The following is a 26,230-nucleotide window of genomic DNA, read 5'->3' as shown; positions in this document are numbered from 1 at the left end:
TATGGCAATTATTCCAGACAGATTAGATGACATAGAACAGATGGGCTGCTTGCCTGCTCACTTCTGGCCCCCAACTTTACTCTTTTCTCATATTTAGAGCGGTGCAGTAAAACTGCTCCAACTAAATTAGCATGGCTGCAGCTCTTAGATCTTTAATACAAGTGATTGGGGGATTGGGTTGGAAGTCAAAGAATTCAGGGCGAACATTATTTCCTCATATGGTAGATCTATTTGGGTTTCTGCGGAGGAAAAGAGTTTCTAAAACTGGTTGATTGTTCTGAAGAATACATTGCCATCCAAGGCAGGACTTATATTAACCATGGAAAGCTAGGCATAGAAAGCTGTAACTGCAATGGCTTCGCCTGCTCCTAAACTTTCAACCAGAAGTAATTCATAAACCATTAGACTAATTCAGACTCTGATTTATTTCTGTGTATAATCCTATCCTGTGCTACTGTAACGTCATCTTGGAAACATAAATTTATATCCATTGGAAAATGGAAAAATGCATGACTTTAAGTAAGACTCTGGTGTCATTGCTTTGTATTTAATGAAGGGAAGCTGTTGATTACAAATGCCACAATGGTTAGGTGTTTGGGGGCGGCAGAAGAGTGTATACAGTCCCCACTACAAAGTACGGTGCTCAAAGTTGTACCAAGGGGCATGATGTGGGTGACACCATTTCACCCATGTAAGTAATCAGTCAATGATGCACTTACCAAGTAATGAAAAACCATGTCTTCACCAATAAGAGAATCCTTCATTTAAACTTGTGCCTATTGTGAAGGAAAACAAGGCTAGCTATTACTATTTTGGAAGCTCTGGACCCTGAATAGAAGTTAAAATAGTAGCAAAGAGGCTCAATTGAAAACAACTATTTTCAAAGCTTCAGTCCCTGATCGTAAACACCACTTCCCAACACTGGAGGAGCTGCACTTGTTGTTCAATAAATTTTCTGTTATTTATTTTGTAACTGCATCTAAACCACAATAAATTGTCCAGCACTTGGCTGCCAGACCAGATAAAATATGACTTTTACCATCAATACAGTCCATTTCCAAGGCCAATATAAACTAATGGGCATATTTAAAAGATACAATAGGCTTCTGCATACAGGGACGGAGTCTTTCTCTTCTTCTAAAATAAAACATTTCCCACATAATAGCATCCAATGTACATATTCTATAATGTCTTTCGTTCTTTTTACTTTTACTGGCAGGGCGCTCAAAATGAAGAGTCATAATTTCTCACAGGCCCTTATTCAGAATTTAAAGAAATACTGAACCAGAAAAACTACGTGAAGTATTTTCCCAAGAAAAATAGGTTTCTAAAAACCAGTCCTCCTCCACCACAAGAGGGGTTTTTCCCTTCAGCATAGATATACATTCTGATGTCTGTTCGTGATTTGGCACATTCCCAAGCAACATCGTGATTTGCTTTCTGCAGCTCTGAAAATTAAATCCATGCTTAACTGGCCTTGGTTGTGTGAGACCTGTAATAGCAAGTTGGCGAAAAGGTGAGCCTTGGCTGCTGTTGCTTCTGAGAATTCTGCTGCAGACCATGTGTCTCTCCCGCTCTTTCTGCTGCAGAAGGTTTGCTCCTAGGAGTTGCACTCCTCACAGTGGCACGAGAGGATGTAACGGTAGGTGGCCGTGAGCCTCATGCCACCTGAGCAGCGCAACCTCATGGCTTTCAGCTTGGAAGTCTGTGGCTGGCAGCAGTGGCACGTGGAGCGGAAGGGCTGTTTCAGGACCGTACTGAAGGACACCATTGGTTCGGAGCGTGATGTCTGAGTGCAACGTCCCTCACAACGAGCTAGCAGCACCATCTGCAAAGGAAGGAGACAAAGGAATCAAGGAACGGAGCCCCAGAGCAGTGCAAATTTGTGATGCCAGCAGAACTTGTATCATTCATAACTACCTGGTTCCTGTTAAGCAGCCCACTTCACAACCCATTTGGGCCCCATTGCATTGTGTTGATAATTTAATTATGGATATATATACTCTGGGCCTAAGTTTTCTATCACATCAGCTACATTTTGTATACATTGTTCCAGCATATTTGGGGTTTTTTAAATATAGAATGCTTTGATTATGGATCAGAAGGGGTAAGTTATGAAGTGTTGCAAACCCAGTCATGTGATCTAGCACCCGTGGAAATGGCCAATTTGGACCCCAGTTCTTTTCCTAGTCCAGTTGTTTCCTGTCTATTCCTCTAACACACTTAAGCAGAAAAAGGAATCTACTGTAGTGCTTCTGAGGGAGAGGCATGTATGTGTGCAATAATATTATAGATATGACAGCAGTCTAATTAAAACATTATTAGCAAAAGAAGAAGAAGAAGCCATGCTATTGCCATTGCTAATGGTGAGCTCTGCCCCAAGATGCTGTTACAGAATTTCTTCTTCCCTCTGGGATTCTCTCCCAAAATTCTCCGCTCTATTCATGGGTAATGAAATGCCTCACCCTATCCATGAATAACATGGAGAATTTTCTCTCAACTCTAGGCTTGCTACTGTTATAGAATTAAATACTGATTGGCATTCATTCCTCTCTCTTGTTTTTATGGACCATATTTCACCAGGCACAGATGATATCTTCCAGATTTAATAATAATATAAAGGAGTCTTGTGGCACACAGTGACACACAATGCAAGTAGACTTTTGTCAAGCAAAGCTTATGCCATAAGAAACTCCTCAGTCTTTAGGTGAAACAAGACTCTTTGCTGATTTCTCTGCAATAGTCTAACACTACTATCCTTCTGGAAATCCCTTACTGATTGTATGTAAGGCTTTTAGAGACCACTTGCCCTATATTCCTGTCTGGCCCCTGGGCTCAGCTGGTGAGCCCTTGTTGGAGGTGTCACATATTCAGTATGTAGGTATCACCAAGAGGGCCTTCATTGCAGTTGCACAGGTGTTGCTTTAGATCAGGGGTCAGCAAACTTTTTCAGCAGGGGGCCGGTCCACTGTCCCTCAGACCTTGTGGGGAGCCAGACTATATTTTGGAGGGAGGGAAATGAACGAATTCCTATGCCCCACAGATAACCCAGAGGTGCATTTTAAATAAAAGGACACATTCTACTCATGTAAGAACACACTGATTGCCAGACCAGCCGTGGGCCAGATTTAGAAGGTGAGTGGGCCAGATCCAGGCGCCGGGCCTTAGTTTGCCTACCCATGCTCTAAGCGCTGTTCTTTCCACTGCTCTTTCTACTCAGGCCTTCTCCAGCTGAATTGTTGTTTTCAGTTTTCAGTTGACATAATCTTCTATGAAGGATTTATATTACGCTTTGCAGTTTTCTTTTATGCATTTCTTTTATGCATCTTATGTATTTTTATATGTTTAGTCTACATTATCCTATATATAGTATAATATAAGGCTGGTATCAGTTGTTTGCTTTTTTTTCAAAGGCTGAACAGAGAAGGCAAGTTCGTTTTTAACAGGCAATAATGGGGACAAATCTCTGTATGGATTTGTGAGCTGGTTTTTGCAGAGAAAAGAAGGGCAAATGGTCAGCAACAGCAGCAGGTGTTGGAGCTGCAATCGATGGCGCTGCCTCTCTTCCCCACTTACACGGAGCAGAAAACTCAACAGCTGCTATTAAGCCACAGCAAGTTTCTCCAAGCACAATATTCCAAGCAAAAACACCTTTTTTGGCATTTCCTCCTGTTTCTAAATGAAAAGGGAAAGGTTGGCCAAAAATCACTTGAAACCATATGTAAACCACATCTACTGCATTTGGATCAAAAGAAAACTGGATCTGAAGCTGTCATGGAAGGAGGACGTGTGTGGACACAAATGAATTTCATATCCCTTAAGAAAGGCAAGTGGTGTGTTTTACCTCAATTTTGCTACCAACTGAATGTAATTAAGAATATAAGAAGCTGTGTTATAGCGAATCAGACATTGGTTCACCTAGTTCAGTAGTGTCTACAATGACTGGCAGTGACTCTGCAGGGTTTCAGACCAGGGTCTTCTCCAAGCCTGACTTGAAGCTATCAGGGATTTAACTTGGGACCTTCTGTATGCAAAACCAATGTTCTACCACTGAGCTATGGCCCATCCCCAATTACAGAAGGGCCATTCCACCCCACTGCCCCACTTTCAATCCACAAGGGATTATTTCTCAAGTACCTCTTTGTCTCATTGTGATGAGGCCTACAAGGTAACCACAAAAAATACACTGATTTTTATTTGGGGGGATATTGTCTTGAATATATGAAATATATACCAATATTAGTAATATATACTAATATTAGCAAAAAGGAGGAAGCCAAAAGGGGGTCAGGGATTTAAATTGCATTGAAATTTTGAAATGTATTGAATAGCAAAATGTCTTTAGAAAATGCCTGATACATTTTGTTAAAAAACTTTCCTCAAGTGTACAATATTACAGTTTTCCTGTAATAATAAGAATAATATGAATATTGTAAGAAGGAAATTGTATTCTTGTGCCCTACTGAAATGCATTGACAATTTTCTAGGGACATTTTCATATTCTATAAATTTTGATTTTTGAAAACTCTTCTTGAGGTACTGTTCTTTCTTCTTCTTTTTCTTCTTCTTCTTCTTCTTCTTCTTCTTCTTCTTGCTAATAATTCACAGACACTAAAAATCATATGGACTACAGAAATTTCTGATGGTGATGAGGAAACCTCTGGACTTTCCACTCATTATGGAAGTTCTGCGTTAAAATATGGTGGTAGTACCACCACCTTGAAGGAAAGACTGTCTACACAGTCAATCACACTTTCCCCTTAATACATTCACAATATGAAACATATCAGGAAGTCTGTAACAAATGAAGTTGTCTGGCTGAGAAGGGAATGACTAGATGAAGTACTTTAAAACAACCTGAATGACAATGACAGTCCTGAACACTGAGCTGAGTCAGGAAAATTTCCACACAATACAAAACAATCTCCCCAGCCTACATTGTGTCTTTTCAGTGAATGCAGCAACTCAATCAGCACACAAGAAAATATAATCCGGATGAGTGTGGCTAATTTCCCTATTTTAGCTGTACGTATTTGCTTGCTTGCACTCTGGTAGATTTCTGATTGCAGCTGGTGAACATGTTAATATTTTTAAATGGTATATTTTTCAATTTATAAATGTACCTTTCAGAGCATTTCTTGCTGTCACATTTTCTAATGCAACTCTGCAGCCATAAAGGCTGAGTGCCAATTCACATAATCTATTTTGTGTCCCTGCAGGCAGTCCATGCCTTCTCTAGGAATGTGCTCATGTGGAGAAACTTAATATATATGAACTGACAGATCAAAAATATGTCAGCGACAATTTCTGTGACTGGAGTGGTTGGAAAAATTGCCACCTCACTCAAGGGAAGTTGAGCTGACTAGATTTGCAATTGGCCAATTCATAAATTTCTTCAAGCAGGTGTATCAAAAATTATATCACATGAATCAGACAGAACTGGCATCGTCATGGGGCAGTTACTTCAGACAAGTTTCCAGAAAGAGTGATGGTTTTCTTGCCTCCAAAGAACAGTGTGACTACTTTCAAACACTGAACAGCAGCTCAGGCCTCGTGGCAAATTGCTTTTGAAACTGAGGAGACTTTGAGATATGGCACATAGGTCTGGGGTGCAAAGGGTGGGAAGTAAAAAAACGACAGCCCAGCCCCTTGTGAGAGGCATCTTTTCAATATTTCACTCCAGAAGCGAAAATCTCTATTATCTGTCCTGGAATCAGCCCTTTTCGTTTAAAAATAAAAGTCAGACTTCTTAAGAATCTCCTTGGAACTTCACAACACATAGTTGTTCTGACATCATCTCCTCTGCTTCTCCTTCAGAATAAGTGTTCTTTGCATGAGTGATCAGTTACACTAGGCATGGGATCAGCATCACTCATGATGATGTTTGACCATCATTCTTGACCATTGGCCATGCTGATTGGGTATGACAGGAGCACCTGAAAGGTTAGGAAAGGGCGAATTGCACCATCAATTTTCTGGATGTCCATTTGATTTTCAGTCTGGTATTCGGAGGTATCAGCTTTATTAATTCATTTATTTTTCAAAGGATTAGATGTCATATTTCCCTTAATTCAAATGCAACCAGTCATGGCTGGAGAAGTTCACTGAGGCTACAGTCCTATGCTCACTAAGCTCCTAGCTAGGGATGGTGGGAGTTGAACTCCAACAATAGCTGGAGACCCAAGTCTGAGAAACAGTACTGGGATTTAATATGATTTTTAAAATAAAGTTTAGGAATATAAAGACAAATCAGCATGTGCAAAACTGCACTGTGAAAAATCAGCTTCTGTGTGCTTCAAATACTACACGTGTACACAACACATTGTCCTCCCTTACGTTGTTGGGTTTTTTTATGGTACCTGCATGTAAGAAAGGTTGAGAAGTTTAAGACAGCACTTACCTTTGAACTGCACTTGTACAAAGGGTGGCTGATGGAATCCACATAATGGTGCCTCATGCAGCGGTCTGGGTCTGAATCGATCATGAAAGTACTGTCTGTTTTACTGTCTGTGTCTCCCATTATTGCCAGAAGGGACAGCATGGAAATGGAAGCGGCTAATACATGATTTCCCATCGTTGGAGAACTTCTCGGGAAATACAGTAGAGGGAGGCAGAGCATCAGAAGCACTCTAAAGACTGAGGCCCAGTCCCTTTCGAGGAAAATGAGAGCTCTGTGCTAAGTCTCTGGCTTGTCATTGCTGGTTTTGAGTTAGGCATTTGTGGAGGGCATAATCCATCAGAACATCTCCTGCATGGCTGCTGGGATAGAAAATAAATAAATTAAGATCCTGACAAAACAACAAAATGGCCTCTAGAGTGAACTAGGCATAAATAATAATAAAGCTCAAAAGACGGGTCTCGGCCAAGAAAAACTTACTGAGCAAACATCATCCCATTGTAGGTGTGGTGGAAGAAGAGGTCAAAGCCTCGCAAGGCTGAAAGCCTCTTCTATCAATGTTTTAATAATAAGGACATTTAATATTGCAGAAAATGTGTTTATGCAATGAAGTCTCCAGTCTGTTCCATTCAATGTCAATTATTTAGCAAGGCACCTGAGGATTTCTGAACATTAAAAGGCCTGAGGATTCGCATGAAAAATTGAAAGGTGTGTTCCAGAGGATTAAAGAGAGTTACATTAAAGATGGAAATGTTGGCTCAAAGCAGAAACGAAAATTAATTCACTGGGCTCATCCCTCTCTCCAGTGATCTGTTCAGCCATTCTAATCAGTGATTGCCCCAACGATAGACTTGCTTTTTTGTGCTCTGCACACAGCTGTGTCCACTGAAATGGGCTGAGATGTAGGGAACATATGTGAAAATAATTGTGCAGTCTTGCTGCTAGCAAAGAGATCTTACCTACACATCCACAAAGGGTGCGTGAGCACACACACGACATGTGTTTGAGGGTGAGTGTCTGCAGCTAGGGGGGAAAGTTCTTGCCTTCATAAGTAAGAGGCACCCATGTTTCACAAATCCTGATCTAAAACGAATTTGAATGAGATTTTACTAATAGGAGGTTCTGTGACCATACATTATAAGAGTCAGGTTTGTCCATCTCAAAGAAAGAGATGGGAGCCACTACTTGACTATATTAAATTTGTTCACCTGTATGGAAATGTTCATTTACTTGCATTAAGCCAAAATAAATAAATCCCAAGAAGCTCCAGCAAATAACCCCCAAAGCCACATGCATTTGCTTTAAGTCACACTAGGATCGACTCACATAGCGCACCAAAGGTTGGGGACCTTTATCAGCCTGAGGGCCAAATTTATTGGCAACGGACGAGACTCTGATTTTGCACAGTAGGCTACATTCCAGCAGTATGGATGCCAGAGATTTCTACACACGTCTCTCCATCTCTCCATCCTCTATCTACCCAGGCATGTAAGCGGCATTATCACAGTTCAAAAACACATTCCAGAAACTCTCAAGGAGTGCACCAAGCAGATTCAATGGGGGATATCATGTGAGGATCAGAGAGAGATGTGAAGGGCTGCATTTGGCCCCCAGGTTTCTTACCCCTGACATGAAGTATCAGTGGTGGCATTTCATAAAATGATGAGGGCTAGAAACATATATTCTTTAAAACCTCCTGATATTCCTGCTTGAGATAACTGAAAATCTGAAGCTCTCGACACTGGAAGAATAGATGTCCTGTTGTACTTTCTCTTTATTCACCAAGAAATGTTTTACAGTATATCATTTCTCTACTATGTACATAAGAAGACCCTTGCTGGAGCAGGCCAATAGCTCATCTAGTCATAGAATCATAGAATCATAGAGTTGGAAGAGACCACAAGAGCCATCGAGTCCAACCCCCTGCCAAGCAGGAAACACCATCAGAGCACTCCTGACATATGGTTGTCAAGCCTCTGCTTAGTCCAACCAACCCGATGTCTGTGGAAAGCACACAAGCAGGACATGAGTGCCAGAGCACTCTGCCCACCTGCAATTCCCAGCAACTGGTACACAGAGACAGGCTGACAGAGGTGAAATATATAGATGAGCCACCTGATAAAATAGCAACAGCTGCAGATCTTGCAACTTCAGCCCCACCAAACAACCAACAACTTCATTTTCAAGAAGCATATAAGATATGTCAGTCAAGTCCAACCAACCAATATGAGAAGAAGAAATAATGTTAATCAGTGAGCAGGTCTGGTCAAAGACATTTTGCTGCTTCCCACATGTCTAGGTGCATAAAGGCCAAAGGCAGCCAAGTTATTTTGGCATCTGGCGCAGAAAACCTCACAAGCACCTCTCCCTCTCCCCTTCCTTAGCTGTCAAAATACAATAAACAGAAATGAAATGAAATAATAGCCGTTAAGTACAAAACACATAAATTAAATTAAATAACCCTAAATTAAAGGATCATAAATTTAAAATACAATAACCATAAATTTTAAGAATCATAAATGTAGAGTACAGTAACCAAAAATGAAAGAATCATAAATTCAGAACACAGAAATCATGAATTAAAAAGCCATTTGCTGCTCTTTCATAACCCCAAAACAGCTGCATGTGGAGGCTTCCTCACCCTGCCCAGTGGTAGGACTGGGCTGGCCACTGAATTCCTACTGAAGGACATGGAAGGCTGCTCCACTGTTCCAACCACTAGCTGTTTTCCCATCTTTCCTTGCTCCAGGTAGGCAATTTGAACAGTGACATGCCTCTTGTTGGCAGGCAAGCTAAAGGACGTAACCCCAGGTAATTAGCCCACAGTCTGCAGGCTGGATCCAGCCTCCCAAGTGGCCTCCCCTATCCCTCCCCACCATATTCTCAATCTGGTTCACATAATCAAACACAATTTATGAATGGAAATACCTGCCTGCAGGGGCAAACTATATGGCAATAGACCGTGTTTAGTTTAGCTTGAGAACAGGCTTCTCCATGTCTTTCCCAAGACCTACTTGTGCTAATGTTCATCTGCTCTACCCAATGGACTTCTGAGCCTTGTGGTGGCACATCCACCCACAGGCTCCTCTCTACCATCAGGGGGAAATCTGTCAATTTTTATTTCAGTTTCTCTCTCTCTCTCTCTCCTGTTTCTTCACATTTCCAAATCAGTTTGCAAAAAAAAAAAAAAAAAAAAAAGGCCTTGTGGAAATTCATCAACGTCTTTGCAAGAATTTCTCCTAACACATGCACCTTTGTCTAACAAACACTTATAAAACAATCTCCGCTAACATAATTTATTTTTGCATGCTATTCTCACCAATATATGCATTTATATGTACATTTTATCTTCCTCTAGGCATTCCTCTAGGCAACTTAATTTGTTCCGGAGGTCCGTTCTTAACCTGAGGCATGCTTTCGCTAATGGGGCCTCCCGCTGCTGCCGCACTGCTGGCATGCAATTTCTGTTGTCATCCTGGGGAAAGTTTGTAACCCGAAGTGTTTGTAAACCAAGGTAACACTGTACTTGGAAGAAGAGTGGCATTGCAAAATTCAGATAAACACAAATTTTGAAGGACAGCTCAGTTCTTTTCGTTCTGGAAGTGTCAGATTAGAAAGCTTCACCTTTAGAGGTGAACGGAATCAAATTACTCCTGTCTCCCATCCCTACCCAACACTACTTGGTGGTGAACTGGGCAGGGTTGACTTGCATGGTGGCACTTAGAAAAGCCAGCGACTGAATGGGCTGATGGAGGAGGCTGCAGGGTTGAGCAGAGAATCCTACAGAGCCTCCTTTCAACTCTGTGGTGGTCCTTGAAGTACTAGCTCCAAATAAGCTGCTATGAAAAAGAGGCCAAAATTACAGAAACTGCAATAAAGATGATTACATACATTTACAAGAAATGTGGTGGGAAAGTGGAAATTACAATTGCGGGCCCTGCAAGAACAGGGTGAGGAGCGGCTCCCATGGAGGCCTGCCATAATCTTCCCCACCCCCTCTGATAAGCTGCCACTTCACTAGACATGCCGCTGTGCTGCTGGGCGGTTTTTATGCCAGGCATCTGTCTGCTCACCCAGGCCAAAGCTCTACCTCTGTTTCCCAGGTCAGCTGGGTATGTGGGGAAGAACAAGCTGGTGGATTCTTCTAGGGCTTATGCTTAGCATGAACTACCATACTTTTTAGGGTGTGCCCTGTGCAACAGTTGCAGGTGAGGCCATACCACAATCCTATGGAAACCGCTCAATAGTTATCTGCATATGCAGGCTGCCATATCGTAGCACCAGAGGAAGATAGAAAGCTCAATGTCCTACAGTAGGAGGGCCACTCGCACAACATTTTAAAACGGGGGCACAGATGTGCATGAAATGTGTGTGTGCTGATTTTGATGAGTAGGTGATCATTTAGAAATGATCACATTAATTTAAATAGAAACACACAATACATCCCACCATAGGGAGGAAGATGGTGACCAGGTGACTTTTGTACCTTCTCAGTTTCCTATTTATCTAGTAGGCAACTTCAAGGTCTCTTCTCTACCTTCCTGTTTAGCTTTAAAGTGGGCTTAGGATGGAAGGCCCTTCAAATAGAGAATTGTCCTCTGTCATGCAGGACACATGCCTTCTTTATTCTACAGAAACACTGTCAAGCATCTGCTTGGGCTTGGCTCCATAGGGTGGACTGGGGGACAAAACTGACTACTCACTTCAGAATATAGGACGAATGAGTAAAACACACTTAATAGTTAAACATGTTACGGTCCGTAGTGGGCGAGATGCCCTGGGGGCAACGCAACTTCCTATCTTGCTTCCAGCGCAGCCCTCCCATCTCCGGAGCTGGAGTTTTATTTGGAAGAGTTTCTGCTTGTTTGCTTGATTGATTTGTTGCTCTTGCTGCGAAGCCCGCCAACCTGATGCCAGGTTTAGATCTAATAATAGGCATAAAATTCAAGGAGCTGCTAGCTGTGCAAGCAAATGGCAGCCCTGCACGAGGCAGACTCTCTGCTCGGAGCAAGTCCCTTTCCGCTAATCCCTGTGTGACCTGTGTGCATGGAATGGTGCCTGCTGGAGAACCACAAGCAAATGGACCTCTTGCAGACTCTCTTCATGAGCCACTCTAAGCACTCTGCTTCCTTTTGCCATGAAACCGCTAGGTAGGCCTAAGCACAATACTCTCCCTTAGCCTCTACACTCTCTCACACACATACAATATCAGTGGCGAGTGAGGAGATCTACAACAACGGGGTGATTGTAAGGAGTTCAACAAGGTAATGTATCTGAAGTGGTTTAAACACACTATAGTGCTATATCAATGCTATTTCCTGGTTTGATTTATACCTTGCCTTTCAGAACAACTCCCTCCCAGCACATCTTGCGGTGCAATATAATGCAATAATAAAACCACCAGCAGAATGAGTAAATAAAAACAGCAGCTGAGGGCTAGTGCTACTAGCTACAGGGGAAATTAGGCAGACACAGGAACATGTCTGAGGGCCGTGTTCCTTCCTGGTAACTGTGGATTTAGGATGTGTGTGTGTACATGGGTGTGTGTACATGGCTGTAAACAAGGGGATCTAGGAACATGAAGTCCCTGTGAAAGCATAGATGGGCAGCCTTGCTTTCCCAGCTTCCAGACACATGTCACTGGTGCTTACTGGTGCTTGCTGTCTTTGCCTGGCAGGGAGACGGTATGTCATTGAATTGTGACAATGTCTCTTGTTGGCCTGGATACAGGAAAAAGAAGTGTGTGGCAAAAGTCAGAAACCTTTAACTTTTGCATGGGTGCAAAGGTGAGACTCACATCTCCGCAAACTTCTGCCTCTTGCCCACTTGCTATTGACATGTGGGCCACAGAAGATTGACCAGGAGGAAATTTGGCCCCAGGCTGGAAAAGGTTCCCCACTTTCTGCCTTATAGGAATCTGATCTGGAGCCTCCAGCCAGCGCGCAAAGCATAATGTGCTTTCTGACCAAGCCCTGACCTGTGTTCTCTTTGGGGCAATTGCGATGCAAGCTGCCACCACGTGGAACCATTTTTCTAACCACCTCTTTGTGAAGCCATAACTTTTATTGCAGTCCTCCATGCAAAATGAAACTTAATCAGCACATAAAAGAGGTTAAGTCATTGTTACCAAATATCCAAAAACTAGAGAAAAGTTTTCATATGAAACACATGCAAGGTTTGGCTGCGCTAGGCACCGTTCCGTATGTATGCCTGAAAGAGAACATCAGGTGGAAATTAGGGGGGGTGCTTGAAAAACTGCTAGATAAAGAAAATCAGGGGTTGGCCCTGAGTATTTTCTCTTCTGCTGATGTTCGTGCCATTATATTGATATTGGATATTTGCTAAGTGCTATGTCCTCTCGATCGCCAAAATTTAAATTACGGCAACGATTTCCTCTTGCATTTTTCCTTGCAGTCTATCAAGCCCTCATTTAATGCAACATTCAACATTGCTCCACCCTAATGCTGCTTTAAACAGAACAACCGTTCTCTGGCACAGTAGTGTGAAAGGGACTTAGCAAGAGAAAAAGTGTGCTTTGGCTCATCTCCCCTTTGTTTCCATGTGGCACAGAGAGAAGAAGTGCCCAGTAGGTCTTGCCCTTTGTCGGTAAGTAAATATTCCTGCAGTGGGATTGTTTCCCTCCCCCTTCTTCACGCTTCCTTATTTAAGCATTTGTGCACGGCTGATGACTGGGCAGGCAGACAGTGATGCGAGTGCATTTGAAACCCTCGCAACTGCATTGTTGTCCAACTTAAAAATGCCGGATGAAGTCATAAAGCAGCTGTGATCCACTCAGAGGGAAAGAGGTGAAAATAGAGAACTGAAGCCACATAAAAGACAATTCCAAACAAACTGAAATAATTGCACCCCACCCAGCACGGTTTTGTATGGATACCAAATTTAAACATTCGGGGCTAGATCCTGCCTGACATAAAGGACAAGAGTAACTCTGGCTGCAGCAGAACTAACGTGATCTACTTCTGTTGAAGCTTTGGCCTGCCATTCACACACACTAATCCAGTGTTATATAAACAGCATTCTGGACGAGAGCAAGGAGGCACCGTAGTCAGATTGTCCAAAAGTTAAGGGTGGGTCTGTTAACTTCTGGCCCTTATGTCCTCAATGACGCCCCCTCTTAACTGTCGAGTACTTCCAATTCAAAGACAGACTCCACCTGTGTAGTCAGTTTTCCAGCATAACCCCATCATTTTGAGGATGATGTCGGAGAGTAAGATTTCACTGTCATTTTCTGGAAGCCAGTTCTACTATGTAATTTGCTATCACTTTAGCCTCTTTTCCTCTGAGTGAGCAGCTGAAAATGGTCTTAAATTCAAAACAGCTTCTAAAACCCATTTGCTCTAGTTTTATAGATTTTTTTGGTGTAAAAGAAAGGTTTACATCTGAAATGCCTGTTGTTTACTTCTCCACTGGCGAGGAATTAAGAGAGTCCTTTGTGCTTATCAGCAAAGAAATGGGGAGAGGGGGATACCTTGTTGGTTGGGACCCTCCCCCAGAGATTCTACTCGCCTTGGAGAACATCCATATGGCTCATGCCTCTGCTGTCAGTTGGTCATCTTTTCACACCCAGAGACCATATTGCCAATAGTGGGATGGAGACTCTAGAGACTGCATGGTCTATGCTGGTTCCATAATGTCCCTATCAGCTCTACAACTGGACAGGGAACCAGCATGAAAACGCCCAGCCTAGAATTTCCATGACATTACTAACCAATAAAATTTCAGGTATACACACAGTATGCCTAAAGTGTCAATTGTTATTCTGTACAGCACCATCAATCATCAGACAACTAGTTCACTGCCTTACTGGTTACTTGAGAACTTGGGATGGCACTGATGAAATTTTATCCAAAAACATCCATTAACTATCTTTTTAAAAGTAATCATAATCATATGATAAGTACGTCACCTCTCAAACACAGGAGAATAGACAGCATTTTGAAAGTAAATAAAGAGCAATTCAGGCTGCAATCTTTTACATGCTTACCTGGGAGTAAGTCTTATTGTATTCATTGGGAGATACTTATGTTTAAAAATGCACAAGATAGCACTGTCAGAAGCTTACAAGTCCAGATATTTTTCTATACATTTTCTTTTCTGTCTGAAAGCTTTTTTTAGTTCAGCAATATATGGATAGTAACTTGATTGTGGGCATTGCAGGATAATAGCTTTGCACTGGGGGGGGGGGGGGATTGATTGTAACTGTTTACCACAGACATAGTAGCATCAAGACCTCTAATCATGGAATTGCACCTAACAGTGATATATAGGAGAAAGTCCACAAAGTTCAATTAAAATATCTGGTGTCAGTTGGACTGATATTTGGGGCAAGAGTTCTGCTCTGGCTTGCAAGCCAAAGTGGAAGGGACTGTCCTCTTCCCATCTCCATAGAAAAAGGCACACTTTATATTTCTTCTCTTCCCTGCCTCACCACCGCCCCCCCCCCCACCTCTGCTCCCTCACAATCTGTCTGTTGGCCTGGCAACAGCTTCACTAGTGCCGTCTTAAAATGGTGCATTGCAATGGGTACTGTTGCTTGGCACAGGATTATTGAATGGACACAGAAGACCAAAAAAAAATGTTGTAGGTAACCATGCTGGTTCATTCAAAAAGATCTAGAAACCAATGCAGAAACCAACAAATATGTCGCAAGGTAAACAGCAAGCTTTCAAGATCTCCAGAACTCTTCTACAAGCTGGAAGGTAGAATTCTAGAGTTTGAGTTCTGATAAAATCTCACTGTGGCTTTTGGATTCTTTTCTCCCTAAGAGACCAAAATGACAATTTTTGTTATTTGAAGAATACTAAATCAATGGAAGACTTTTAAAATTGAAGGAAGATTATATTCTACTACATGAAGATGGGATATGCCATCTGAATTTTGGTTCCTACAAATAATTCATGATTATTTGTGCTAATAATCCTATCAAAGGAATCATACTCAATTCTCCTTTCAAAACTATTTGTGGCTATATGGGGGGCGAGGCAGTCATACTGTTTCATTTCCAGTCTGTGTATATCCTGCAACTTCCTGCTAAACTACCGTTAACATTTCATGCCACAAATGCTCTGAGTTTTTGTTGTTCAGCTTTTGTTGCACCATAGCCCCTCCAGACAACATTAATGTGGTACTAATAGGGAAATATCGCTGGACAGCTAACAAAGTAGAATAAATTCACCACTAATGCACTATTATTGTGTCAACAGCATGTTGTAGAAGACATCCACATTGGAACACCCATATGGAGGGTCTCCCAGTTTGACTTTAATATTGACTCTTAATGCGCCACCCAAAATCAACCTCCAACGTTGCTTAAAATAAAAACTGCCAAACTTCTCTTTACTTCTGTTCTCTGCCTCACAAGGGATCCAGGTGCTGGAAATGGATCTGAGTAACTGCTGTATGTTATAATCTTTTTTAAAAAAAAATATATGGGGAACATTCATTATTGTTTCTTTATCCCAGCAGACTTTGGTGCAACCCAAAATCTGTTTTCAGATTTCAGGGCTCTCTAGCAGAGACTAATCAAATTAAGCCTGCCTAATGTGTCCTGCACTCCGTCTTAAGACTGTCATTTTCTGCAGACCTCTAGGTTTCTGTATAATGTCTAGCTCTCTCCCACTTTCCCTGTTTTGCTTAAGCCTGAAGAAAAAGCCTGGAGAACGCAAAAACTTGATCACTATTTAGCAGTAGCAGAAAGCATGGTGGGGCAGTGATGCTCCCCTGATCTCTGGCTGGTTGCAGCACTGCTGGAAGGGAGAAGGAAGAAGAAGAAGAGTTTGGATTTGATATCCCGCCTTTCACTCCCTTTAAGGAGTCTCAAAGCGGCTAACATTCTCCTTTCCCTTCCTCCCCCACAACAAACACTCTGTGAGGTGAGTGGGGCTGAGAGACTGTGACTGGCCCAAGGTCACCCAGCAGCTGCATGTGGAGGAGCGGAGACGCGAACCCGGTTACCCAGATTACGTGACTACCGCTCTTAACCACTACACCACACTGGCTCTCAAGGCAGCAGCAAAGTCCGCATGGCAGAAATCCACTTGTGCTCCCACCAGATTGGATCTTCCAGTGCATTTGCACTGCACTAACCTTGCCACCATTTGTTTCTCCACCTTCCTTTAAGCAGCACCAACATGACCAACCTAAGGCCAGGTGTATAGCAGTGATGACCCTCCAGGCCGCCCACTCCTGCTCCTTAGGGATGGTTGATTTGCTCCTAACAGAAGACAGTATGTAATGTGTAGATATGTTTTTCAGTCACTCATTGCTTTTTCTCTTGAGGAAATCACTGGGCATTTCCACAAAGGATGAAAATATTAATAATGAAAGAAAACAGTGCCCCCCCCCACAACAAAAGCCCCATATAATTCCATTGCTGTGTACCCTTGTCAGGAATTAAATCCTTTCCTTTGGATTCATTCAGTCAAACTTGTCATTTCCTTGAAGGAAGGACTGGATGAAAAAGGATGAAAGGTCCTCAGATATCAACTTGTTTCTTTTAACAAGGCGGGTGGCATGCTCTGAAGCTCCCATCCAGCCCCAGCCTGAGTGTTGTGGCAGTGATATGTGGGTCACTATCATGATATGACTGACCTTCCTTCACCAAACCAGACTCCGAACATTAACTCAAATCCTCAACTTGCCTGCAAGGCCATGCCAATGTGGAATATAGCTCTGCTATATTAATAAATGTGGGACGAGGATGGCACTGTGGGTAAAACCTCAGCGCCTAGGACTTGCCGGTCGCATGGTCGGCGGTTCGAATCCCCGCGGTGGGGTGAGCTCCCGTCTTTCATCCCCAGCGCCTGCCAACCTAGCAATTCGAAAGCACCTCCAGGTGCAAGTAGATAAATAGGGACCGCTTACCAGCGGGAAGGTAAACGGCGTTCCGTGTGCTGCGCTGGCTCGCCAGATGCAGCTTGTCACGCTGACCACGTGACCCGGAAGTGTCTGCGGACAGCGCTGGCTCCCGGCCTATAGAGTGAGATGAGCGCACAACCCTAGAGTCTGGCAAGACTGGCCCGAACGGGCAGGGGTACCTTTACCTTTATATTAATAAGCATGAGAACCTTATTTGCAGACTCCCCTAACAATGATTCAGTTCTTATCTATCTATCTATCATCTATCTATCTATCTATCACCTATCTATCTATCATCTATCTATCTATCTATCTATCTATCTATCTATCTATATCTATCATCTATCTATCTATCATCTATCATCTATCTATCATCATCTATCATCTATCATCTATCATCTATCATCATCTATCATCTATCATCTATCAATCTATCATTTATCCATCTCTAAATCTCTAAAATAATATTGATCCAGCAGAATTCCTGGTGGCTCAGAGTCCCATTGGTATGAGCTGGCTTCAGCATTTGATGGACAAATGGTGAGAAAGAATACATTGCCTGCCATTTAGATAAAGTTCCGTGATCGGGCGAGCTGCACCACAAAATTCCAGCAAACAGAACGAGAGCCGGTGGAGCTTGGAAGTGGTAGTGCCAGTGCTACCCGGATTCTATTCTGAATTAGATTATGTGAAAAAAGAGAGAATATATAGACAACCAGCTGCTCAAAGGCTTACTACAACCTTGCTTTTATTGTTCTGCTAAGTTAGAGGTGCGGCATCAGAGGGATTCCAAGCATACCGTCACTGAGAAATTTTAATATGTTCCACACTGACACACATAAAAAGGAAGTAACAGCTGATCATAAGTCAGACCAGGCGACAGCGTCACCCTCCCTCCCTCCTTCTCTTTCTCGCTCGCCCCATGTGGGAGCAGAATTGTGGGCCCTCCAGAATTGTGGGGTCCCAGGTGGATTCCGCATCATAATCGGCAGGGAATCAGGCAAACGAGCTCATATCTATGTTTCATTATGGAAGTGAGCATGTACAGTATTCGCTCCTCCCAGCAACCACCCAGAGTGGCACATAAAGTAGTGAATTACAGAGGCATGCCAGATCAAAGCTTCTGCAGTCCCCCTTTCTCAGATTACAAGAACAAAGGAATAGTCAGTGGCATGGAGAGGCAGTCAACTGAAAATAGGCAGCAATGTGATGAATCACTTTTTCTGTGCAAGTTATCGTGTGGAACTCACTGCCACAAGATTATTATTTTTCTTAAATCAAAAACTTAGCAGGATTTTAAAAGACAGCCAGTGCCAAATGATTCGTATTAATACAAAGGAGACCAAACAAGAAAAGTTTGAAACATTTTAAAAGGATATTACGGTACCTAGCCTTTTGTGCTTCAGGACAAAAAGCAGATTTTAAGTAGAAAAGTCTAAAGAAGCATTTATTGATTGATTGATTGATTTGATTTGATTTGATTTGATTTACAGCCTGCCTGTGAAATGAATGGTTCTCAAAGCAGCTTTTACATAAAGGTCAGACTCTTTGACTCTATTAGCCATGCCCCACCGGCTTCATAGTAATCCCTGCCTGAAAGGGTTTGAACAAGTACAATCGGCCTACGCATATTCTGCTCAGTAATATGGATCCCACAGAGTCAGGGCCTTTCTAGTGGTGGCTCCATACTTGTCAAACTCCCTCACCAAGAATGCACATTTGACCCCCCCCCTCTCCTTTTCAGCTTTTAAATGGGCCATGTAACCCCTTTGATTTCACACTGCTTTCGAGTTAAATGTGCCCTGTCAGTTCTTAATATTTTCCTGTTTGCATCACTGATGTCTTAGTTTTGAAATTATTTTACTGCTCTTCCTGTGCTAGACTGTAGCCTGCTCTAGGGCACCTTCAGACGGGTACTGTATGTACTGCAGGTGGATGCGGCAGCAAGCATTTTGCACTTTGCACATGGATGTTGTAGAGTCGTACTGGAAGGGACTTCTCGGTAGTGGCGCCCTCCATGTGGAACATCCTCCTTTCAGATGTCAATGAAATAAACAACTACCTGACTTTTAGAAGACATCTGAAGGCAACCCTGTTGAGGGAAGTTTTTAACATTTGATGTTTTATTGTGTTTTTAATATTCAGTTGGGAGCTGCCCAGAGTGGCTGGGGAAACCCAGCAAGATGGGTGGGGTATAAATAATAAAATTGTTATTACTATTATTATATAGGTCTTCTCACCTCCCCTCCAGTACAGAAAAGCTCTTCGAGGCTTCTGCATTTTTGATTTTGCACTGCCTCCTTTGACACCTCCAATCCTGCCATTTGCCCTCTCCCTCTCTTTTCCCCCCAACAGTGGAAGCTGCCCTGTGATGCCATGCTGCCATGCCACCCTGACTTTTCTTCTGGCTCTTGCAGCTGTGGCAGCAGCATTGGCAGCAGCATTGCCACAGTTCTTTCTCCTTTTGCAGCAAGAAATCCAGTCCCTTCTTCCCCTTCTCCTTCCCATCTTCCTTGTGCCCTGCAGCTGGGCTGATTTAGCCCCTGCAGGGAAAGGAAGAGGATAAGGCAAGAGAAACCACTACCAACACAGCCACACCTACACCATTGTTTCTCTTTCTCTGCCCGCTCCCCAGTCCTCCCCTCACTGCCTGTGTACATTTGGGTTCCCTCTGCTTTCATGCAAATACCCATCTCTGACCAAAAGAAAATTAAGAGGCTCACCAGCTGCAAAGCTTCCTCCCGGCCCTCGCAACACGAGGGTCACCCACTTCATTCCCCCGCTTTATTTAAGCAGGAGTTATTCACCAAGACAGCACTATACTTTCACTTTTACAGTTTTTAATATTCAGGTTGTGATTGCTTGCTTAACATCCCCTCAGTACGACAAAAACGGCATCAGCTGGAAGCATGTGGGACAGGCTTACGTCACAGAGAAACGGCTTCAGTGTGGCACATTGCCATGGCAGCATGGCACATGAGGCAAGGAACATTTCTGGTATGAAAAGTTGGGGGTATTTCCTGGAAGCTATTGACCATGTACCCGTCTCAAAGACTTTGAGGATGCAAACCAGCTTAAATTCAGGACCACATGTGTGAAATCAATGGACTATGCGGAACTTGATAAATTAACGGGAAGGATCTGAAACCGGAGGGACCAGAAATTCACCAAACACTGGAGTAAATTTACGGATTATTTGAAAAGTATATGTGATGATCAGATGACGTTTGTAGGTTTGCAAGAAGTTCTGTGAGGAATAATATTAGAAATATTGTAAAAATGGAGAAGGAGAGATGCTATGTTAAGAGATGTAAAGGCAAGATTAAGTTAGGAAATGCATAAGAAGTGTTTAAAACGGAGGATTGTCAGAGGTGCTTATGAAAGTCCAATAAGAATGTATGTGTGATAAATTGTGTGGTATGTTATATAATTTTGTATGTTAAAAATCAATAAAAATATATATTAAAAAAATAAATAAATTCAGGAGACATGTCACCATTCTGATACCTTTAAGAGCACAAATCATCCCAAATGCACATCTGGAGGGGTTCTTAGATGGCTGCTTTAATTTCTCATCTTAGTGCATCCTGTACATGTGTACTCAGAAGTAAGTCCTACTGAGTTCTATAGAATGTGAGCATGGGACTGCAGCCTTACTGAATTGATTTTATATTTTAACTGTGTCCATAAGCTGCCTTGCGAGGCTTTCACACTGAAAGGTGGCACGGAACTCCTACTGTGGTGGGTTGACTGCAGTGTTGGACTAGGACATGGGAGACCAGGGTTCAAATCCCTGCCCAGCCATGAAACTCACTGGTTGATCTGGGACCAGCCATTTTCTCTGAGCCTACCCTAAGTCAATGTATTGTTGTCTGAGTAAAACTGGTGGGGCCCACCTTCAGCTCTTTGGAGAAAAGGTGGGGTGCAAATAAATACATGTGTTGTTCTCAGAAGGATGAAGAACAGTATCCCTGAGGGATCAGACTTAGAGACTTCCTAAACCAGCATCATGTTCCCAACAGCGGCCCCCTAGATGCTCTTTGGAAGCTCTGAAGCAGGCCAGGTAGGCCGCAGCCCTCCCCACATTTGTGCCCAGCAATTGATCTTCAAAGCTATACTGCCCATTTAGCCATCATGGCTAATAAATGCCCTGTGAGCTTGTCTAAACCTTTGAAAAGGCCATCTAAGGTAGCAACCATCATCACATCTCTCTGTGCTGGATTCCATAAGTTAAGAGTGTGCTGTCCCTCTCCAAAGGTGATCCACTGCAGTGGTAGCTCAGTTCTACTTAAAGTACAACAATGTTTGAGCCAGTCCTGCTATAAAGCATGTGCCTATTGGACTACTCTAATTTGTTTTACAAACAGTCTTGATCACGAATAATTGTCCTGATATCATCCTGAGCACAAATAATCATGCATGCACAATAAAGAAGAAATCTCTTTCCTCAATCTCACTAAGATCTGAGGGATCTCAACCCAGCAAACAGCTGCATGAGGAGTTCTGAGAAGAGACAGTTCTTTCCTTCCACTGATGTAACAGTGTCTTCGCTGATAATGGTAGAAGCAGACCGGCAACGGCAAGCCAGATCTGACTTGAGCACATCAGTGCTTGTGTTTCTAACGCCATAGAGGCAGCTGTCTCCCCACCCTGACAATGTGCAAATTGCATTCTATTAGTGACAGTCAACTTGGATAGCTTTTGCATTAGCACGCCAATGTGGTGGTTATGGCACATGAATTCTGCAACCTGAACAAACTGTGTTAACTAAAAAAAGTGTGCTTATTTTATAGAGTCTGTTCTGCTACTGCTATGCAAAACCCTTTGGGAGAACTGAACGTGCCGCCCTGAAACATTGGAAACCTGTTCAGCTCAACTGTGGTTTCTAAAATTTCACTTTATGTTGCCCACATACTTGCAGGTTTACCGTTGCAATGATAAAAGCAATAGGAACCAAAAGCCAGTTTTAGAAAACAGAGATCCTCTGAAGGCTCAGTTCGGCACACTCATAGCACTGGATCCTATGCCTGCCTGCAAGGATCACACAGAATCCACACCGGCCTGCTTTTAAGTCTGTTGAACCACAAATACATCCTCAGTGTTGCATGTGATAGATTTACAGGTGTGCGATTCACTGTGAATGGCTCTTAACAGGAGAAGTGTAACAGGAGTTTCTGCCCTAGCCTTCCCATCTAAAATAATCCTCTTAAAATTTCACATAGCTTATGTAGCATAAGTCGTTAATTTCATAGCCACCATGAGGCATCTATGGTACTGTCAACGTTTAAATGGTGGAAGAGGCCATTTCAGACAGTAAGCATAACTGAGGGAAATTATTGCAGAATTATTCCTCAGCTACCCAAACAGAGCTAAGATGAAAATATAATAACCATCGTGGAGTCATTTGGGAGGAAAGGCAGGATACAAATTTAATCAATAAATGAAATAGATTCTTCAGTGCAAGTGCTATAGCTCAGTGTCACAGAACAAGCTTTACATGCAAACAGTCCCAGGTTCAATCCCTAACTTCTCCAGGCAGGGCTGGGAAAGATCTCTGTGTGAAATCCTGGAGAGCTGCTCTCAGCCATCGTAGACAATACTGAGCCACATGGTTTGATGTAAGGCAACTTTCTAAGGCAGGGGATCTCTCTACTGCATTAGGACTTTGTCTTTCGGCTCTCCAGCCTCTTGAATGACATTACACTGTTTTGGAATCCACAAATCTGATGCCATTTGCCTCCTTCCAGTGTATAATCATAGCAGTGATGACAGCAAGCGTCTGCCATTCAACGTCCATGCAAAAGGGGAGGTTCAGGCTGCACGAATTTTAACTGTAGAACATGCTTTCACTTAAATCCAAATGCTTCTGCTATGTTCACCCATCTTGATCACATCACCCTTCTGGATCAATGGGTGGTACTCACTAGCTTTCTGGGACAAAACCAACAAACAAAGGGGGAGAGCCAGTAAAAAATGAAATTATCCAACTGCACGGCACTCTTTTATTATTGCATGACACAATATTTCTATGCAGTTGGGTTGGTTGCTTCCATTATGGGGCCAGGGCTAATGAAGATGGTCCTTAGCCACAAATTTCAAACATATTTTCTAAGTTATTTTCTGTTATGTCTGTTTGCCTTGCTGTGGTTCACACATTTCCATTGCAAACATCACACTTCATATAGGGGAAATGTTATCTTTTAAATATTCTTGTATCACTTGCAGTAAACTTATTCTACTATTATTCTTCCTATTTCTTCAGAGTGAGCGATGAGCCAGAGAGCTTCGTTCACTTTTTTCCCTTTCTGAATCTTAGACTAGCTGGCAGCACTCCCCTCAAATGCAGCCTTTAGAAAATACTTTCATGCCCAAATGAAATTTATGCTACAATCATGCGTGCTGTCTGGTGATGCTGTTTTCTTCAGGAATTTGTCCACTAAATTTCCTCGATGTAGATGTTGCTGTTACATTTAACATGCTTTTAGCTCTTGAAACCCTAAACAACTTAGGACCACAATATCTAAAGGACTGCCTTGTTCCCTTGCTGCCCAGCAACAGCACTCCTCAGATGGGACACTGCTGAGAGTAACATATTCAGAAGCACACTTTGCCTATGCAAGATACCAGGCTCTTAGTGTTGCAGCTCCAGCTCTCTGGAATTACCGACTAGCCAAAAAACAGACAAGCACCTAACATGATGATGCTTAGGCACCTATTGAAGACCTTATTGTTTAGAAAGGCTCTCTTTGAGGTGTAGCCCAGTCATTTATGGAAGATCAATTTTACATCTGGTGAAATGTTGTTATTGTTTTTAGAGCTTGTATGAATAGTTTTGTTGTTCTGGAGTTTGCTGAATTGCTCTTATTGCTTTTACAGCTGTGTTGTTATTATTATTACTGTGTGAATTGCTTCTATGGCTTTATGATGTGAAGCCACCTATACATTTATATACAGTAATAATAATAATGAAAATGAAAATTGCCATTACATCTTTGGTTAAAAAAACCCCCCATTGTATTATTATCTCTCAGAATTATGCTGCTCTAAAATAGAACATTTGAAACCTTCCCCTCCAAAAAAGGGGGTCACATTAGTCTTACTCAGAGTAGACTCATTGGTTTCAATGAATCTGCTTGCAATATGGTTTAGTGAGCTATCACCCAGTGATTCCAGGGCAGCGTCAGAAACTTCTTTCAACAGGAGGTATGGGGAGGCTGGCAAATTATTTCTGAGAGCTTTGCCCTGCCGGAGCATCCTTGGTTTGATCTGCCGAACAGACATCCCCCTGCATTATTGGTTGTGCTGACGGCGTAAGCCGACTGCTCAATATATCTCCTCTGTTCTGCAGCCAAGACAAACACTGTGGATTCCCTCGCCGTTCCTAACCAATCAAATGCACATATTAAATCCATCCTAATCCATAACCAGTGCTGTGCACCCCGTGGCAAAACTTCCCAGAAGTTTGGATAAATACAAAAGGGGAAAGGGGGAGGGAGATCCTAAACAAAACCTAAAACCCCGAAAGGATGACACCCAACCCTAGAAATAAATATTGCCTATTGTTTCGAATTATTCCAAGCCCTCCAGCAGATGACTGGCAGAGGATCAGCATACATTAGTTGTCATAAAAGTAAACACATCTCCGTTTTAAAGCAGGAGCTTCGCCTGCGTTCATGGAGTCCCATTGTAATGGGACAAAGGCAGCGCTGGAGATACCCCTCAGCCCCCTTTTTGGACTCGCACAACTCAGCTGCCTGTCCCCCTTCCAGTTCAGCCTCGTACAAACGAGGGTCAGTGCAAACCGAGAAGCCCCTGCGCCGAGATGAGATGGATTTAATGCTGCAGTTATTTTATCCCCAGAAGGACTCATTCTTTTTTCCCCCACTGACTGCCCCCTGGCATCCTCAGGAGACACATAATTTAAGGCACGCTGGCAATAAATAAATAAATAAATAAGATCTAGTAGGCAGCGAATCTTTAGGCAATCGCTAATGAAATCTGCGTTCGTGAACAATAAAGCAGGGTATTTAAAGAGTGCGGGGCTGTCAAAAGACAAATCATTCTCATTAAGCACATTAAGGCGATATTGGGCGTTCTGATCCAATCTCTCCGTTCCCTGCCTGCTTACCTTTGCAAAACGCGCCGCTTTCACCTTCCTTTGGACTCCGGCAACTCAGAGCGAAAAAGAGGTCTTGTTACTTCCAAATGCTTTTGTTCTTCTGTCCCCCTGTCACATGGCTTGCCTTTTATATTTGCAACACACAAAAGTTAGGGCTGTTGTTTAAGCAGGGGAGAGAGAGAGAGAGAGAGAGAGAGAGAGAGAGAGAGAGAGAGAGAGAGAGAGAGAATGTCAAATGGAAAAGTGCCATTGCAGTCATATATCAATCAGGCGAGCGGCAGCGGCAGCTCACAAGCAAATGGGAATTCCACAGAAATGTGAAGCTCTTGTTATCTGAGAAATCACTAAACACCACCAGTCAAGCTTCCTTCTTCTGCACAGACTTCTCTCATTGGAGAACTGGAAAACTGGATGCAAATACACTGAAATTTCAGGATGTTTCCTGTGATGGCATACAAGGCTATGGAGGTTCAGGTCCAAACTTCATTCTGTCCCACCTAAATTTGCCAGATCACTTGGTCAGAGACAAGCTCATTTGCACCTCTGCTAATTGTTTGCCATTTCAATGGGGGGGGGGGGAGGAGAAATACTTTTCAGGAAAATATCTACCAAGTGTAACTTCCTCCACAGTCACCTTGATGAGGTTTTGTCTGAAGAGTAAGTTATTGATGCTAGATTTATGACTTGAATCCTGTGTGTGAGAGAAAGAGGTAGTGACTTATTGCAGTTGATCAGACAGGGCGTATTGTATTGCCTTGTCATTAAACTGAATGAACATGCATACATTTGCATCTTTCTCCTTGGTCTCCTGGAAGTCTGCTTTAAGCAAGCTCTCT

General features: G+C 42.7%; 1 protein-coding gene across 4 annotated transcripts; it reads right to left on the bottom strand.

Moving 5' to 3' along the window:
- Positions 1 to 936: 936 nt before the first annotated feature.
- On the bottom strand, positions 937 to 26,230 carry NDP (norrin cystine knot growth factor NDP). 4 transcript variants are annotated; one of them, XM_083437411.1, is made up of 4 exons: positions 26,179 to 26,230; positions 25,404 to 25,549; positions 6,401 to 6,759; positions 937 to 1,828 (listed from the first exon to the last, which is right to left on the bottom strand). In XM_083437411.1, exons 3-4 carry the CDS (start codon positions 6,617 to 6,619, stop codon positions 1,601 to 1,603), a joined length of 447 nt encoding a protein of 148 aa, XP_083293537.1. In that variant the 5' UTR covers positions 6,620 to 6,759; positions 25,404 to 25,549; positions 26,179 to 26,230; the 3' UTR covers positions 937 to 1,600. The 4 variants fall into 4 exon arrangements, with proteins under 4 accessions (XP_083293537.1, XP_083293535.1, XP_083293534.1 ...); XM_083437409.1 differs by having other exon boundaries at positions 26,029 to 26,218; XM_083437408.1 differs by having other exon boundaries at positions 25,404 to 26,218.

Source organism: Podarcis tiliguerta (genome assembly GCF_965153285.1).
Source record: "Podarcis tiliguerta genome assembly, chromosome: 4".
In the NCBI taxonomy this organism is placed as follows: domain Eukaryota; kingdom Metazoa; phylum Chordata; class Lepidosauria; order Squamata; family Lacertidae; genus Podarcis; species Podarcis tiliguerta.
Note: the sequence above shows the minus strand (reverse complement) of the source record. Positions and strands in the feature narration are given on the sequence as shown.

Bases quoted from the DNA above. Each gene is read 5' to 3' on its own strand.
- NDP (XM_083437411.1), bottom strand. From the start codon at position 6,619: ATGCTCTGCCTCCCTCTACTGTATTTCCCGAGAAGTTCTCCAACGATG. The intron at 1,829-6,400 runs GTAAGTGCTGTC...CTTCCTTTGCAG, and splicing joins TGTACAAGTGCAGTTCAAAG to ATGGTGCTGCTAGCTCGTTG.